Below are 14,784 nucleotides of genomic sequence, written 5' to 3'. Positions count from 1 at the left end.
GGGCATGTGTCCAGGTAACAGAACCACAGCTGGACAATCTGACATGATAGGCTGTGCATTGTAAGCCCAGATCTAGAAAACCAGGTGATGGCTGAGGTGTACTGGCAGAGCTGGGGTGGGGCTTGGGGAATTCGCACTGAAACAGAAGGGGCACCTACCGGCCCGCATGGAAGGGCATTGGCAGAGCTCTACAAGGAACCTCACGCTGTGCGGATGGTACTGCATATAAATTGTGTGCAGAAATAGTCAGAATCCACTGCTCTGACAGAAAACCGTAGGTTGAATATACTGCAAAAGAGTAACAGCCATGTTAGTTCTGAATGCCAGGAATCCTATCTGAATTTACCTCTGTTAAAATGCTGGCCCTAGAAGGGGTTGAAATGTGCATACCTCTCCTGCATGCACTAACAGTTTTTCATAGTTCTTCCCAGTATGGTCGCTGTTAAAATTTTAGAAACTTAAAATCTCTGATCCTCGTTGTTAAAGAAACAGCCAGTGAGAGCTGCAGAGAACCAAGGGCTTCATTGCCCAGTCAGGTTCTCGTGTCTCTATGGCTGCGGTCAACCAGGATCCCATGATGCAGTTAGTGATACCATATATCTCATTCCAGTCATCTGCTCTCTCCCACACACTCCCTCCCTGCACAATGCTGAGTGCTAGCCAGCCCTGTTAGCCCTTCACACTCCCGGATTGAGTTTCTAAGTGGAAATCAGAGTTAATGCCCCCAGGGTTAGTGCCCAGACTGGGTGCTGTTGTCAGTTCCTGTGTCTACATCTACTTCTTGTTGCAGTGTGGTGGCTTTGTAAAGAATGTGGAAGGCTATCGATGAAAAGGATTCTGTGGGACCTCCCCCCGCACCCTACTCATCCATCCAATCTGCAGGGCAGGTGATTGAATCATGTCAGAGCATGGTGACTTGTAGACCTCCAAGGCCATATGCAGGAGGGTAGGAAAAGCCCAGTGCAGTGTCTCTGGGTGAGAGGGTAGCTGGGGACACAGCGTACATTGGGACTAGCCACTCTCACTGGGCACATAGTGCTGGCTTGGTGACCTGATCTAGTCTCTGCCCTTCTTCACCCAACAGGGACTCGTTGCCCTGGTGTTTCGCTCACAGGCGTTTGCTGATTGCTCAGTCTGTTTATGCTGGGTTTGTAATTTACCTCCCTCGAGTTGCAGCTGATTACCTCTGTTCCATTAGGTTGTTGTTTCAGCCAGTGGGGCGCTGAGACTGGTGGAAACATTCTTGGCTATAAGAACAGGAGGACTTGTGACACCTTAGAGACTAACAAATTTAATCATGAGCTACAACTCACTTCAGAGCTCAAGAGTTGGAGCTGCTCCTTACTGTGATGTGCCCTGTACTCCAGCCCACCATCGGACCACAGTACCAGGTGAATGCAGTCAGCGCTGGGATCTGCTGCCAGGCCTTTTCAGTAGAGGGACCATCCATCGTTAGTGAACCTGGTCTCCTGTTGTTGCTGGGGCAGAGACCCTAGTGCTAGTCCAGCTAGACCGGCAGCAGGTGCTGTTTGTTTGCCTCAGCGGAGAGGTTCGGGCAGGGAGGCCACTCTTACTGCCAAGGGCTAGCAGGGCAATCCTTTGCTTTTTAGAAAAGCCAAAGGTTACTCCGTTTGTAGGCTGATGTTCTGGGGCGTAGAGGGTGGGATTTCTCAGGAGATTTTCCTTGCCGGGTTTCTGATCATCTCTACAAAGACTCTGGCTCAAGGAAGCACATGGCACAAGTCTCCAGGGAGACACTTCAACATGTTAAATATCTCCGAGAACTGCATTTTGCCCCTGATTTTCCTGGGAAGAACTATTCCTGAAAACTACTGCCTAGGCCAAAACTCAGTGCGCAAATGAACGGGCTCCTCATGGTATCCCAGACAAAGGCTGCAGTGTTCCTGGGCCCTACTGCAGGGCATGGGGCTAGGGCTGCTGAGAAGGCAGGGTAACCAGCTGCACTGTCTAGGACGTGTTGCGTTTATGCTCTCATTCCCTGACAGCTGAATGTCAGGGGCGAGCGACATACCGGTGCTGCTGCTGGTAAACAGGAGCGGTTTTGACACTGGCTGCTAGAGCCAGCTCCTCATGGGTGGCACATAGACCAAGGTCTTGTTGGAAGGTCACCTTGCAAGGAAGGCTCCTGGCAAGCTTGTCCCTTTCTTTATCTTCAGTGTCCGTGACAGTTTCACACTGGCAGATCACATCAGCGGGGCAGGGTGCTGGGGAACCGATTCAGGATGAATGTAGTCTCCGCTGAGTTCAGCTGCTGCCCGCTGTGTCTGCCTCGGGCTCTAGATGAAATAGATCCATTAGAAAGCACAAACCCAACTCCAGCCACCTGGGCTCGGGTCTCTGGAACTCTTGGCCAGGGAGCAATTCGGAACTGCTGGTGGAGTGAGACAGGCACAGGTATGCGGCAGTGGAAGCAGTCACTGTCTCTCTTCGGACAAGCTCTTAGTATCACATTGAACATTGTTCAGCGTAGCAGCCGTGTTAGTCTGTATTTGCAAAAAAGAACAGGAGGACTCGTGGCACCTGAGAGACTAACCAATTTATTTGAGCATAAGCTTTCGTGAGCTACGGCTCACTTCATCGGATGCAACATTGAACATTGCAGCTGAAAAATAGCCTGTGTTTCCAAGAGGCTTCATCCATTGCCCTCCAGCAAAGTTTCTGTGACATACTTGGCTCTTGAAACGATGGAGTGAGGCCTCTCATGATGCATGTACTATGCTCAGACGACTTCCTGGGATATAAGACTACTGGATCTTTGGCTAATGCAGACATTAAACCCTCCTCATAACAATGCATCTTGGTTCCCTGGGAGGCTGGGAGGGAAGTGTACTTAGCACAGTCTGCATGCGAGTGGCCTGGCGCTCAAGAGCTGTGGTAGTTGTCATCGATACAATAATCAGGAATCAGTCCAGTTTAATGATTGCTTATCAGTGTTTAAACAACAGAGGTATCGGGGATAGCAAGATCAGGGTGCCCAGAGTGTTTGGGAAATGGCTGCTGTCCGTAAAAGCTGCATGCACAGACATGCCACGGCCGTTCCCAGTACTGAGATGCGTTAGTGGGAATAGAAACTCATTTATCCACATAAAATTGTGATATCATCAGTATGTAGAAATAAAATTAGGTTATGAAACCTGTAAGGACAAAAGCACTGAACGGGGGAGGCCTGTTGCACAGACAGTCGAACTAGGATAGATACATTGTACCCTGCATGTTCACAGTCAGAGATACAGAACGTCCCACTCACTTTCAGGCCAGGCCACTGCGCTCATTCTCTCTTCCCGCACAAAATCTTTTCTTAACTCTTTTTCTTTATCATCCAGGACTAGAGAGACCCTAATTCTGCCCTATTCTCTCTAAAGACACCTCCTCCCTCTCTGCTAGAGAGTTATTTTTCACAAGGAATTAAGCAGAAGGACTAAAAACAGATCCTGGATTGTAGCAGCTCTCACCAGCATTTACTTCTGTTACCCGTGATTCAAGCTCATGTTATACTGTATATTAACAGCATTATCACTGGTTGGTTTGTAAAGCACCATTCACAAGTATCCTAATGCTTAACAGCAAAATAGACTTAAAACAGACCAGTGTCTGTTAAACAACAGTGAAAAAACAGCAGAGAAAAGTCTAGCTTTAAAAGTATGAGCTGAGTCTGCAGTCCAAATATCCTGTGCTCGCTCTGTGTCTGAGCCCAGCCAAAGAAGAGGGACATGTGTGATACATGGAGCACACAAAGAATGAGTCAAATGTAAAGGCTATAGATAGTAAAGGGTTGTTCTGCTAGGCACTTGGCATGCAGGGCTGTGGGGAATCATTGCTGGTTCATTTGGCTGGAATGTGTAGAATAAAAAGGGAACAAGGTCTTTGCAGCGTGTTGCTGCTGCCAGTTTTTATGGACTCATTTGGACAGGGCAGAGGATAGGATGTTCGGGCTGTGCTTGGGTTAGTCAGTAGGTGTATTTCATTCCCTAGACCAGCGGGTACTAGTGTTATTATATGTGTGTATAAGGTGGCCACCACTGCAGTGCCCTCTGTGTACATTCTGTTCAAGAGAGTATAAAACAGGGAACCTGCTCACCAGTTCCCTCCTGCAAACCAATTACCCTGACAGGACCACTGCCGCGGCCTTGCTAGGCATGTGCACAGCATTCACCACCCCCACAGCCAATCCTTTACATCAGTGTCTCCCAACGGCCGGTCCATGGACTGGCACCAGTCTCTCTGACACCGTTTAGGAAGGCAGCAAGCGGGTCCCTGGTATCAAAAAGGTGGGGAAACCCTGCTTTACAAAACGCTTTACAGTTCGATATCACCTTCCATCGCGGGGGCCTCAGAGTGCTTTGCCAAACCCCAATGCATTAAGCCTCACCGTCTGAGTGATCGTGGGTGCTGGAACTAGGGGTGCTGGGGGTGTGGTAGCACCCCCTGGCTTGAAGTGGTTCCCATCATATACAGGGTTTACAGTTTGGTTCAATGGCCCACTATACAAACTGTTCCAGCCCTTATGCCCCTGAGCTAGGGGAGTATCGGGGCTGCGTTTTGCAGATGGTAAAGCTGAGGCTCCGAGAGTGGAAATGAATTGCCGGAGGTCACGGAGGAAGTCAATGGCAGAGCTGGAGATAAACCGCAGGGGCCCAGTTCTCCACTGCCCAGCACCTTGTGCAGTGATTTGCACCAGTGCAGTGGGGGTATGGAATGGTCTCAAGTCAGAATGGCAGCATTCTGCAACCAGTTTCCAAGGTGCAGGGCAGTGGAGAGTCCGGCCCCACATCTCCTGGATTTCAGCTCCATGCCTCAATCCCAAAACTAGCCTTTCTCCCAAGCTGTGGGTCTGACTGCCGCAGGAGGCTTCACCATCTACAGTGGGTGAAAAGCCTGAACAAAACGATTCATCTTGCCTTGCAATGTGAAAGTGACCAGGCCTGCAGTGGATTCCAGAGCCACAGGGAATGGCATGGCCTGTTTCCACTCTGGGGCTGCGGGGAATGGCCGTGGCTCTGATGTGCTGTACAGAAGAGTTAGGGTGCCCTTTTCACGTTCAAAGGAGCCAGCACGAAGAGTTGCCCCAAGGAGTCATGGTCTGGCCGCATTCAGCGGGTCAGTGTTCGCCGCCACCTGGCTCACGTGGGAGTCAATCGTAAAATTGTTTCCTTCCAAGTCACTTTGGAGCGTTTGGTAGAGTTTAAATACAAACCAGCACGACGCAGTCGGGCTGGTGAAGCAGCTGGGCTTAGAGGAGCATCGGCTGAGTGTGCCGCACTGGGGCTCTTCTGCTGTGCCCACATGAGGGACGGGGAGCGTGGTGGGCTTTGCACAGCCCACACGCACATTCTCCAAACATGACTCACGCGGCCGCGGCGTGGGGCTGGCTGTGCAGCAGAAGAGACTCTCTTTGGAATGTTTCAGAGTAGCAGCCGTGTTAGTCTGTATCCGCAAAAAGAAAAGGAGGACTTGTGGCACCTTAGAGACTAACCAATTTATTTGAGCATGAGCTTTCGTGAGCTACAGCTCACTTCATCGGAATGTAAATGCACACCCAGGCCTCTGAGGCGCCTCCGAGTCAGGAGCAGAGCAGCACGCGCCATCCCTGTTCCATGCACGGGCAGTGCTGGAAAGCATTCCCTAAAGGCATAGCTTGCATTTACTGCAGCAATTGGGATGGCTCATTCCCGGCTAGCTGGGGGTGGGGGGGGAGAGGTGTGGGTAGACGGACTGCCAGGAACGTGCGTCTGCTGCTGCAGAGACTCTTCTCCGGAGTGCAGGGAAGGCCCTGTGGGTCACTTGCATTTTGCATCCTGTGTAATTGTTCGTAAAAAACGCATGTCATTCTTCTGGCCACTGATCAGCCAGCACGTTGGAGTCAAAGGAAATGCAGGGAGGAGGAAGAGCAGCTGCCAGGTTGGGGGAGGAGCTGTCCACTGGGTAGGCAGATTAGGCTGCAGTGGGTTTGCATAGTGGCTAGTAAAGCCAGAGGGATGAATTTGGCCCAGTTTGCACAGCCAGGTATGAAGTGTTGGGAGACTAGTTTTTTATTCCCTCCCCTGCCCCAGATCAAATCAATGGAAACAGAACAGAGAAACTGGCTGGTGCTGGGAGCTTAGCAGAGGTCTCTTGCACTGAGCAGTGCCTGGATCGGGGCTGCTGGGCTTTGTTGTTGTTGGAACATCTTCTCATTTCAAAACTCTTTAGGCTAATCCTCTCCCCTGGCCTCTGACTGATTCTCTGCAGAGGGTGGGCCCCTGGGCGGGAGGAGGTGAGCTCTGGCCATGAACTGGCTACACAGGGGAATTTGAACTATGCAGCCAACACCCTACAGAACAGTACGCCTGTATGCATCCTGCGCAGGGGAACCCGCCATGGTGAATGGCCTTCCCGATGGCTCATGGCAGCAAACTGCCCCCACGCTTGAGATAATGTTGCTGTTTGACACTTGTGGCGAGGGGCATTTGCAAACTCCCGGGCTCCCTGTGCTTACACAGCGCTGTTTGGGTGAGCAATGGTTACCCATCCCAGCCTCCTCCCAGCTACAGGGCTTTGTGGATAAGCCAGCACACCCCGAGGCAGTTTGGCTGGGCCTAGGATCCACCAGGGGACTGTGGGCTGTGTACAGCCTGGCCATGATGTGGGAAAACCGATGGCGTGTATAATAATCTTATCACATAATCAGCACGGAGCCTCACACCCCCTCAGACACACGGTGGAGAGGAGCAGGGTGAGAGTCAAAGCTGCTGTCAGAGTGGGCAAGTTCTGAAGGGCCCCGAGCCATACTCTGCCTTTGCAGGCCTCACACAGCTGAGGGGGTACGTGCTGTGTGTACAAGGATCGTCTGCCGCCTTACTGTAGACAGCCAATACCCGCTGTCCCCTGCGGGGTATTAACAAGGTAGCCAGACCACGCAGCTGGAATCCAGGATTACCTCAGAGGCAGGGTGGCATGCGCATTCGGGGACTGTGAAGAGGGGATTTTGACTGCATAGATAAGGTGGCTCTTTACTGCCCCACTGGCTTTTCTCTATTACATGGGGTGTTCCCCAGACCCAGCACTGCATCCCCTGTTGCCCTGCGATTGCTGGGGACTCTGACCCCAGCCCTGCATTCGTTTGTTTCTGCAGTTGTTTAGGTTTTAGTGACCGCTGTCCCTCCCATCAAGTTAAGACAGTCCTCCACCCAGACGATCAGTGCCTTGCGGTGATCATCTCTTGCCATTTGGAATTTGCCGCAAGCCCGTCAATGTCCTTAATGCACACCTCCTGTTTCCAGTATAACCCAGCTCCCCACGTGCGTGGGGAAAAGGTGGGCTCTGCCACAGCCTGCAGGGTGAGCAAGTCTGGACTCTGGCGGGCATCAGTAGGGAGCAAATTACAAAATCAAGGTGCCTTCCCAGAAGAGTCAGTTCACCAGTATTTCTTATGAGAGAGCCCAGCCAATCTCAACATCCAAGCTCAAAATGATGGTAACCAAAGTGTCCTTCATACGCAGAGCCCAAACCGACTCTCACACGGGGGGGTGGGTCACAGCAGAGGTCAGAGAGGCGACCTCCGTGGAAATGGAGTAGCATGTTCTTTTAGTTACTCAAGGTAGATGAATTTAGACTGATTTAAGTTTATGGCTGTCAGCACACTAGCTACGAGGAGAATGCACTGCCCCAGGGTATACAATGTGGCTGTCCTGTGTCCCTTTAATTTCAGGATCAGATCATCCCTTAGGAACAGGTACCACAGCAGTAGCCTGAAACACTGTATCGTACAACAGGCATAGTAAAGTACTGTGGGCTTTAACAAGGGTTATCCTGTTAACAAGTGGGAGGAAGACCCTCCCCAGTGCTGGCTTGAAGAGCTACACAGTCACGGCTTCACAAAGGTCGTCTCATTGTGGTTGTGTTTGGTAATATATTTCACAGGGGCAGGAAGGTAGTTTCTAGCGGAGAACATTCCCTCCCCAGCCTGGGGTGCAGACCGTCCTTCATGCTTCATTTCCATGGTTTTTAGCATATTGAGGATCAATTATGCAAATCAGAAGCCACCAGCTGAGTCAGGCTTGGTTCAGCATCCTGGATTAGTGCAGGAATGTGGATATTTCTCTGCTCCATGTTTATCTTCTTTTGCTGATCCATAATGCACTCGGTAGCCAGAAAATATGGAACAGTAACAAACTCACTTTGATAGACATAAAGTCCTTACGAAGATGAGTGCTTTGGTGTTTAGCAGGTCAGGTGGGCTGCCCTGCCTACCATAATTCATATCCCCCTTGTGAAAGTGTATTAACAGTTGCATTATTTCAGACATGATGCACTTACACGGGCTGGTCAGAGACCAAATCATAGGCCATTGTACTGGCTGTAGAAAAGGGGCTTCCCAGGACTAGCGCTGTGCCTTGAAGTCTCCTGTGCTATTACAGATTTTCAGACAAGCTCTGCACACCACAGCCAAGGACAGATTTTTCAGAGGCATCCGGGACATTTGGGGTAGGGGTTACAATGGGAGATGAGCACTCAAAACTCTGACTTCAATTATGGGTGCTGAGTACTGGGAAATCTGGCCAAATGCCCCTTGCCAAAATGCAAGAGGCATGCAGAAGAGTTGAGGATGGGCTTTCATTACATTATTTCATTACCCAGGGCATTTCTCCCTCCCTGCTCCCTCCTTCCCAGCCCAGCTCACAGCAGTATGGTCCCTTCTGCGCTTAGACACTTGACGGCTGTCGTTTTCAAGGTGTCTGAGCAGTTGAGGATCCCCTGAAAGAGAGGAAAAGGTTAAAAAGTAAAGGATTTAGGAAGACTAACGGAGGGAGGGAACTGCAGTAGTTGTGGCCGGCAGTGATTAAATCGTGGGTCAGGATCCATGATTAAGGGTCTCGGATAGCATAGTGTTGAGCATGATATGAACACGTAGACAGGATTTCTGCAGAGGGGGCTAGCTGCCATGAGAATGAGATTAGGCAACATTCCAGGGATGGGGAGAGAGAATCTTCTAGAAAAACTCAGAGATATTCCTGGGTTGGTTGGTTGTGAGCTAAATCTATCATTTTGAACACACCCTCTGTTCTTCTAACAGACCCTGCTTTCTGTATTTTTTCCCCTCAAGCATATACGCTTGTCTGCTTTCACTGCACTGTGGCGTCTCACATTTATACATCTCGGTGACGTGAGCCATGTATTTTGGGTAAACAAAAGAGAACCAGCTATAGCAGACGTTTAAAATACTAACTGGAGAACCTACTGACTGATCACGTCTCCTTTGCTGATTCAGACACAGCATTTTAATATTTGCAAAAACTGTCTTCAGATAATCACCTTCCCCAGTACCTGACTTGTTAGGGGACTGCCCCGTGTTTCTGAGATCACAGCCAGTTCCCAGGAAGATGACGATCAAGAAGATAGAGAATCCTTCAAAGGGGAATGGGAGCATAAAATAAATGACAGCACGTGAAAGGTTAAGACAATTCAGCTTAGCTTGGCTTCCTGGTTTGGATCAGCCCCCCCCCAGAAGGGGCACAGCATCACCACACTGATCTCAGGAGCGTTACGCAACAGGAGGGCTCTTTGGTGGCTGATGAGCCCCCAAGTGGTTGCTGTGCTTGTCAGAATTAATAAGACAGTTTCTGGAGAGCAAACACAGGGATGTCAGAAGTGAGCAGAGCTGTTGTCAGACCAGCTGCTTCGCCGTGGGGCTCAGCATACGAGTCCTTAGGAAACCTTTCAATGCTTACTGTGTGCCTGATCCAGCCACCCTTACTCAGGGCGGGTGGTGCCTCACCTAAACAAGCATCCCCCTTGCTGGCGACACTGTGACAAATTCAGGCCTCGTGGCTTTTCCGTGTGCTGGAGTGGGCGGGGGAGTTGCATAGCACCGTTCACTCTGCAGGAAGGCGGGTGTAGTGGTTACACACTGGTCATTGCTGGAGATTAGAGACCTACAGACAAAGGGATTTTCCTTGGTCTGCATCATGTTCAGAGCTTCCCTGTAAGTTCGCAGGATACTTTTAGGAGTGTCTGTAGAGCCGAGAGAGGACTGGAATCCATGGGAGTTGTTAAAGTTGGGACCATCATCTCAAGGCTCAGCCTGGCTGCCGTGAACAGCACCTTCACCTGCAGGAATGCTGAAATGCAGGCAAGGTGGGGGAGGTAAGATCTTTTATTGGACTGATCTCTGTTGGCGAGAGAGACAAGCTTCCGAGCTTACACCGAGCTCTTCTTCAGGCCTGGGAAACTTACTCAGAATATCTCAGCTGAATATCGTGAGACCAACCCAGCACGAAAGTTACACGGTGCTTTTGTGGGCTGGGCGTGCACAGACTGCACTGCAAAAACTGAGTTTATGTTACAGACTTTAGGGTGCTCTCTTTCCTCGGGTTGTTTTTTGTTTGTTTTGTTGTTTTTGTTTTTTTGCCTGAAATCTGCATTCACCCAGCAAAGGCTGCCTTAGAGGAGAGACACGAGGTTGAGGCTTTCAAAGGGGCGTAGGGAATTGGGTGCCTCACTCATTTACTGCTCAAAGTGGAACTGTACAAAAGTAAATAACTGTGTACATACACTACCTGCAGTTAACCCCCCTCCTTTCGGTGAAGTATGGACACCCAGATGTGCACTCGCAGTCAAATCACCATAGCACCGTCCGTCTCTGCACAGCTGCCCCTGCAACTCAGGCTGCAGCCTGTAATTTGTCCTTTAAACCCCGAGACTAATTTTCTTACACTGAGGCCACGAGACAGCTTTTTGGCAATGAAATGGGGCCTTCAAGCAGATATCGTTGAACACTGGAACAGTGTAACCAGCCTTCGTGTAAATCCCACGGACTTGGGTGAAATGGTGCTGAGGCTGAAGGCAGTATACTCCTCTTCGGCTGACAGGACACTTCCCTTCATTGGGATGGGAAGTAAAGATGTGGGAAAAGGCCTGGAGCTTATGAGACGGCTGCTGGTAGCATTGTTAACTGGCTGTGTCCAAATGGCAAATTACATAGCTGCTCCTTCTCACGTTCTTTTGAACAAGCCACTTCATCGGTGTCAAGCTAGGGCTGTGGAATAACAGCGTGGCACAAGGTGCGCATTTGTAGCAGGACTTGAAAAAATTCCCTGTCACATATTAGCTCAATGACAAAATATAACAATATCTGTACTAACACTTATCCCAACATCACCTGCCCCTCCTAGAGACCTGCCCCTTTTGCCGCTATCTGTGAAATAAAGTAAAATTATGTTATTTCAAATGAACTTCTAGGTTGTTTTCTCAAGTTGTGGTTGCTTTAGACTGATTTGTCTTTTTTACTTCCCATCTCGGTGGGCAATAATGCATTTTGTTGTTTTATTCTACATTTACAACCTAGATTTTATACTTGGGAGTCGCAATCAACACTATCTGACCAGTCCTAGCTAGGGGTCCTCTGCAACTCAGACTTGTTGACTTTCCAATCAAGTTGCAAAGCCAATCTTTCTTCTTGGGCATAAGGGTGGTAGTGGGTCATAGGGAGAGGACGTTATAGGTTTGTTGGTAGGTGAGTAGCTATGGTCTGTGTGTGGGCATTCTCTCTCATATGGTGACCTTCAGATTCTGGATTGTGTACTTTAAACTCTACAGAACGTATCTGCAGCTGGGGATAAATTATAAATCTAAATACATACATTGATCTTTGTGTCTGTGAATCTTGGAGCAGCTTTGAGAAGAGGAAGATCGTAGGGAAGCCAATCCATAACCCATTCAGCTGATGTCTAGGTGCAGAATATGCTAGAATGCTGTAGAGCAGGCATGGTTTTAATAGCTGCTTTTATCTATTTTAGAATTACGTGAAGATGATGAACAGCTGGTAGCTGAAATTTCTGAGACATATGTACCCCAGAAGCACTCCGAGGATGAGGTGCAATCGCCTCTTGCAGTTCGTCAAGGTGACAAGAATTCTAAAGCAGAAACTGACTGCAAACTTGATGAAGATTCATCCGTGACACGAGTTGCACCAGAAGCAGAGCCGCCTTTGGGTATTTCTTCAGCACTCACAAAAGAAACTGATTCTCCATCTTCAGTAGTGTCGGCTCCAGACCAGACTTTGTCATCCAATGTACCCACAGCTACCCAAGCGTGGGTGATGTCAGAAGAAGACATGGTTGTCACTCTCGAAGGGTTGGCTGATGCTGAGCCAAAGGCTGAAACTTTTGCCCTGGAGTCAGTGCCAAGCAAGAGCAAGCTCAAGAAAGTGAAACCATCTTCCCTTAGGAAGAAAACAGCTGGAGAGACCTCAGAAACGGAAACCGTCACGGAGGGCATCCCTGTCCCCAAAGCATCTTACCAGTTCAATCTAGCTGAGTATGATGAGAAAATAAATCCCTTTGTGATGGGAGGTTCCAAAATACAAAACTCTCCTCCTGCAGCTCAGCAAACCTTCATGGCTTCAAACAGTGATACCAATGATTCGGGGGTGGAGTTGGCTGAGGAGTCCAGGGGCCATGCTCTGAAGCTGGAATTTGATTTTACAGATGGGGCGGAGAACGGAGAGGTCAAGAAAGCCCTGCCCAAGAAAATCGGCAGGAAACCTGCCAGCAAACTAACTCCGAGACGACAAAGAGAAGCTGGTAACAAACCTATGAGTGCTGATGGCCCGGAAGAGGCTTCAGCAGAGGTGCCTCTCCCCAAAGCCTTGTACCCGGTGGATCCCAGTCAGTGGGATGATCCTAACTTCAACCCTTTTGGCAGCAGCTCGAACTTGCAGAACTCCCCACCCCTCCCAAAAGCTTCCTATCATTTTGACCCCAACAACTTTGACTCAGTGGATCCTTTTAAACCCACCAAGAGCTTAGCTAGCACAGCTGCTGACTCCTGCCCCACAGCTGATAACAATCTCAATGAAATCCTGGAGTCTCAGACCCTGGAGGTTCAGGGCGAGGAGCTGACGATAGGCAAAGCCTCTCCAAAGAAGGCCAAGTCACGCTTGATAACGTGAGTGATGCCGCGTGCTGGGTTTGCTGCTTTTTGTGCTCTCTGCGGGGTCAGGCAGCCGGAGGTTTGCTTTGTGGGATGGCAGCCTGCTTGTTTGTTTCCCAGATGCCTTGGGAGTAATTGCAGCAATGTTCGTTTCCTGCCACGTTGTTCTCATCTAAGCTAGTCTTGCTGGTGAATGAGCTGCAAGATAGACACCTACGGCAGGCAGCCAGATTCTACATTTTGTTCCTGCCCTGTTGTATTTGCACAAAGGTGCTGTATCTTTTCTTTTTTTTTCTCATCCAGTGGTTCTTCATGAATTGACAGGATGAGAAAGCCAAATACACTCAGCAGTGCATGTGTTAGTCACAACAGCCAAGTAGCCTAGAGACTCAGCTACCAGCTAGTGCTGCATAGCAAGTAACAACTCTTAGTGGGACCTGGTCGCAAGAATCACCTGTGATCCTGGCGTGGTAGAGAGAACAGGTGGTTGAGGTTCCAGTGTATGAAGTTTAAAATCACCTGCTGTTAAATGGTTTATTCACATTCAGGATTTGTTTTGCGGGTTGGGCAAAAAGGGGCTTTCCAACTGCGGGTGCACCGCGGGATCTGTAGTTCTTCCACTCAATGCAAATGGATGTCTGTTTCATCACGTATTGCTAAAACTGTTTTCAGGTCTTCCTGGAACTTCCTCTTTCATAGCTAATGAAGAGAAGTACGGTTAAACAGTCAGGCCATTTGTTCTGTTGGCTGTATCACATCTGCCCAGACAGCATATGCAGTTTGCCTTCCCTTGCAGGACTATTTTGGTACATGTACATGTGGGATTCTTTAAATACATATTTAGTTCTTAAAGCATGCTATTTAAAATGGTCATGTAAGTACTGAGGTTTCACAGTGCCAACTGGGAATGCAGGCTGAATTGTATCCACTCTCTGGGAGTGCATATGTCACTGTAAGCCTTTCACCTGTTGTGTCTCAGGTTTCTTCCGAGCAGGGTCTGGGCCTTCTTGATGTCTCCAGGTGACTTGAGCCCCAGAGTTTGAAGTTGCAACATACAAAACACCAGAAACAAAATGTCGCAATACTGTTTAATCTTTTGATATAACCCCAATATGTAGCCTGTGAACAGGCAGGAAGGCAGAAAGGATTATTGTGTAAGAGAGTCATTTCCCACTAAATATTTGGGCCTTTTTCTTGTAATTATTAACTGACATTCACATGGCCAAAGGGACAGGTGGAACCAGCAGCGAAAGGAGAGGCAGGAAACAGGTTAAATGGGGAAGTGTAGGAAGCACACAGTTTGTGCTTGAATTGACATTAAAAATGAAACAAGCTGCCATTCTGCTCACATGTTGTCCAGGTGAAATTTTTAGTGAGGGGGGAAACCTGGAGGATGGATTTTAACTGAGAGAGAATGGAGAAAACCTGGCAAACCTGAATGACCTGGTCTCTCTGACATCTTTCAGAAATATCTTGGAAGGAATCTATGTGGATCTGTTAAACTCCTGTGCTCGTCTGTGTTTGACTCTGAAGTGGTTAAGAGTTAGGAGACAATGGAATATCACTTAAAGTTTCAGGTTCCATCTCTTCCTTATTTAGGAGCAGAGTAGGCTGCTCCAGGCACCTGGGTCCCTGGGGTTTTGGATTTTTGCATGAATGTTCATTTCTTCTCCAATAATAATAAACACTGAATTGGACTGTCTCCTGTCTGCATGCTCCTCCCCAAGAAAGAGAACTGTGCAACTCTTTACATTTATTCAAATGAGAGATAATATCCAGGTCTTTTCATGTGCTTTTTTTTTTCTCCATCTGTCTGTCTCTTTCCTGTCTATTATTTGATGCATCAGGACTACT

The 14,784-nt window shown here is 48.9% G+C and overlaps 1 protein-coding gene across 4 annotated transcripts in view; it reads left to right on the top strand.

Moving 5' to 3' along the window:
• TACC1 (transforming acidic coiled-coil containing protein 1) overlaps positions 1 to 14,784 on the top strand; it is a 45,135-nt gene that overhangs the window by 2,504 nt on the left and 27,847 nt on the right. For all 4 annotated transcript variants that reach the window (XM_084614918.1, XM_084614917.1, XM_084614916.1 and 1 more), the window contains exon 3: positions 11,796 to 12,945. In XM_084614918.1, coding sequence (XP_084471044.1) covers positions 11,796 to 12,945 — 1,150 coding nt within the window. The remainder of the gene's footprint in view (positions 1 to 11,795; positions 12,946 to 14,784) is intronic.

The sequence above is a fragment of the Lepidochelys olivacea genome, assembly GCF_965140295.1.
Source record: "Lepidochelys olivacea isolate rLepOli2 genome assembly, chromosome: 26".
In the NCBI taxonomy this organism is placed as follows: Eukaryota; Metazoa; Chordata; order Testudines; family Cheloniidae; genus Lepidochelys; species Lepidochelys olivacea.
This window is presented reverse-complemented; position numbering and strand designations above follow the sequence as displayed.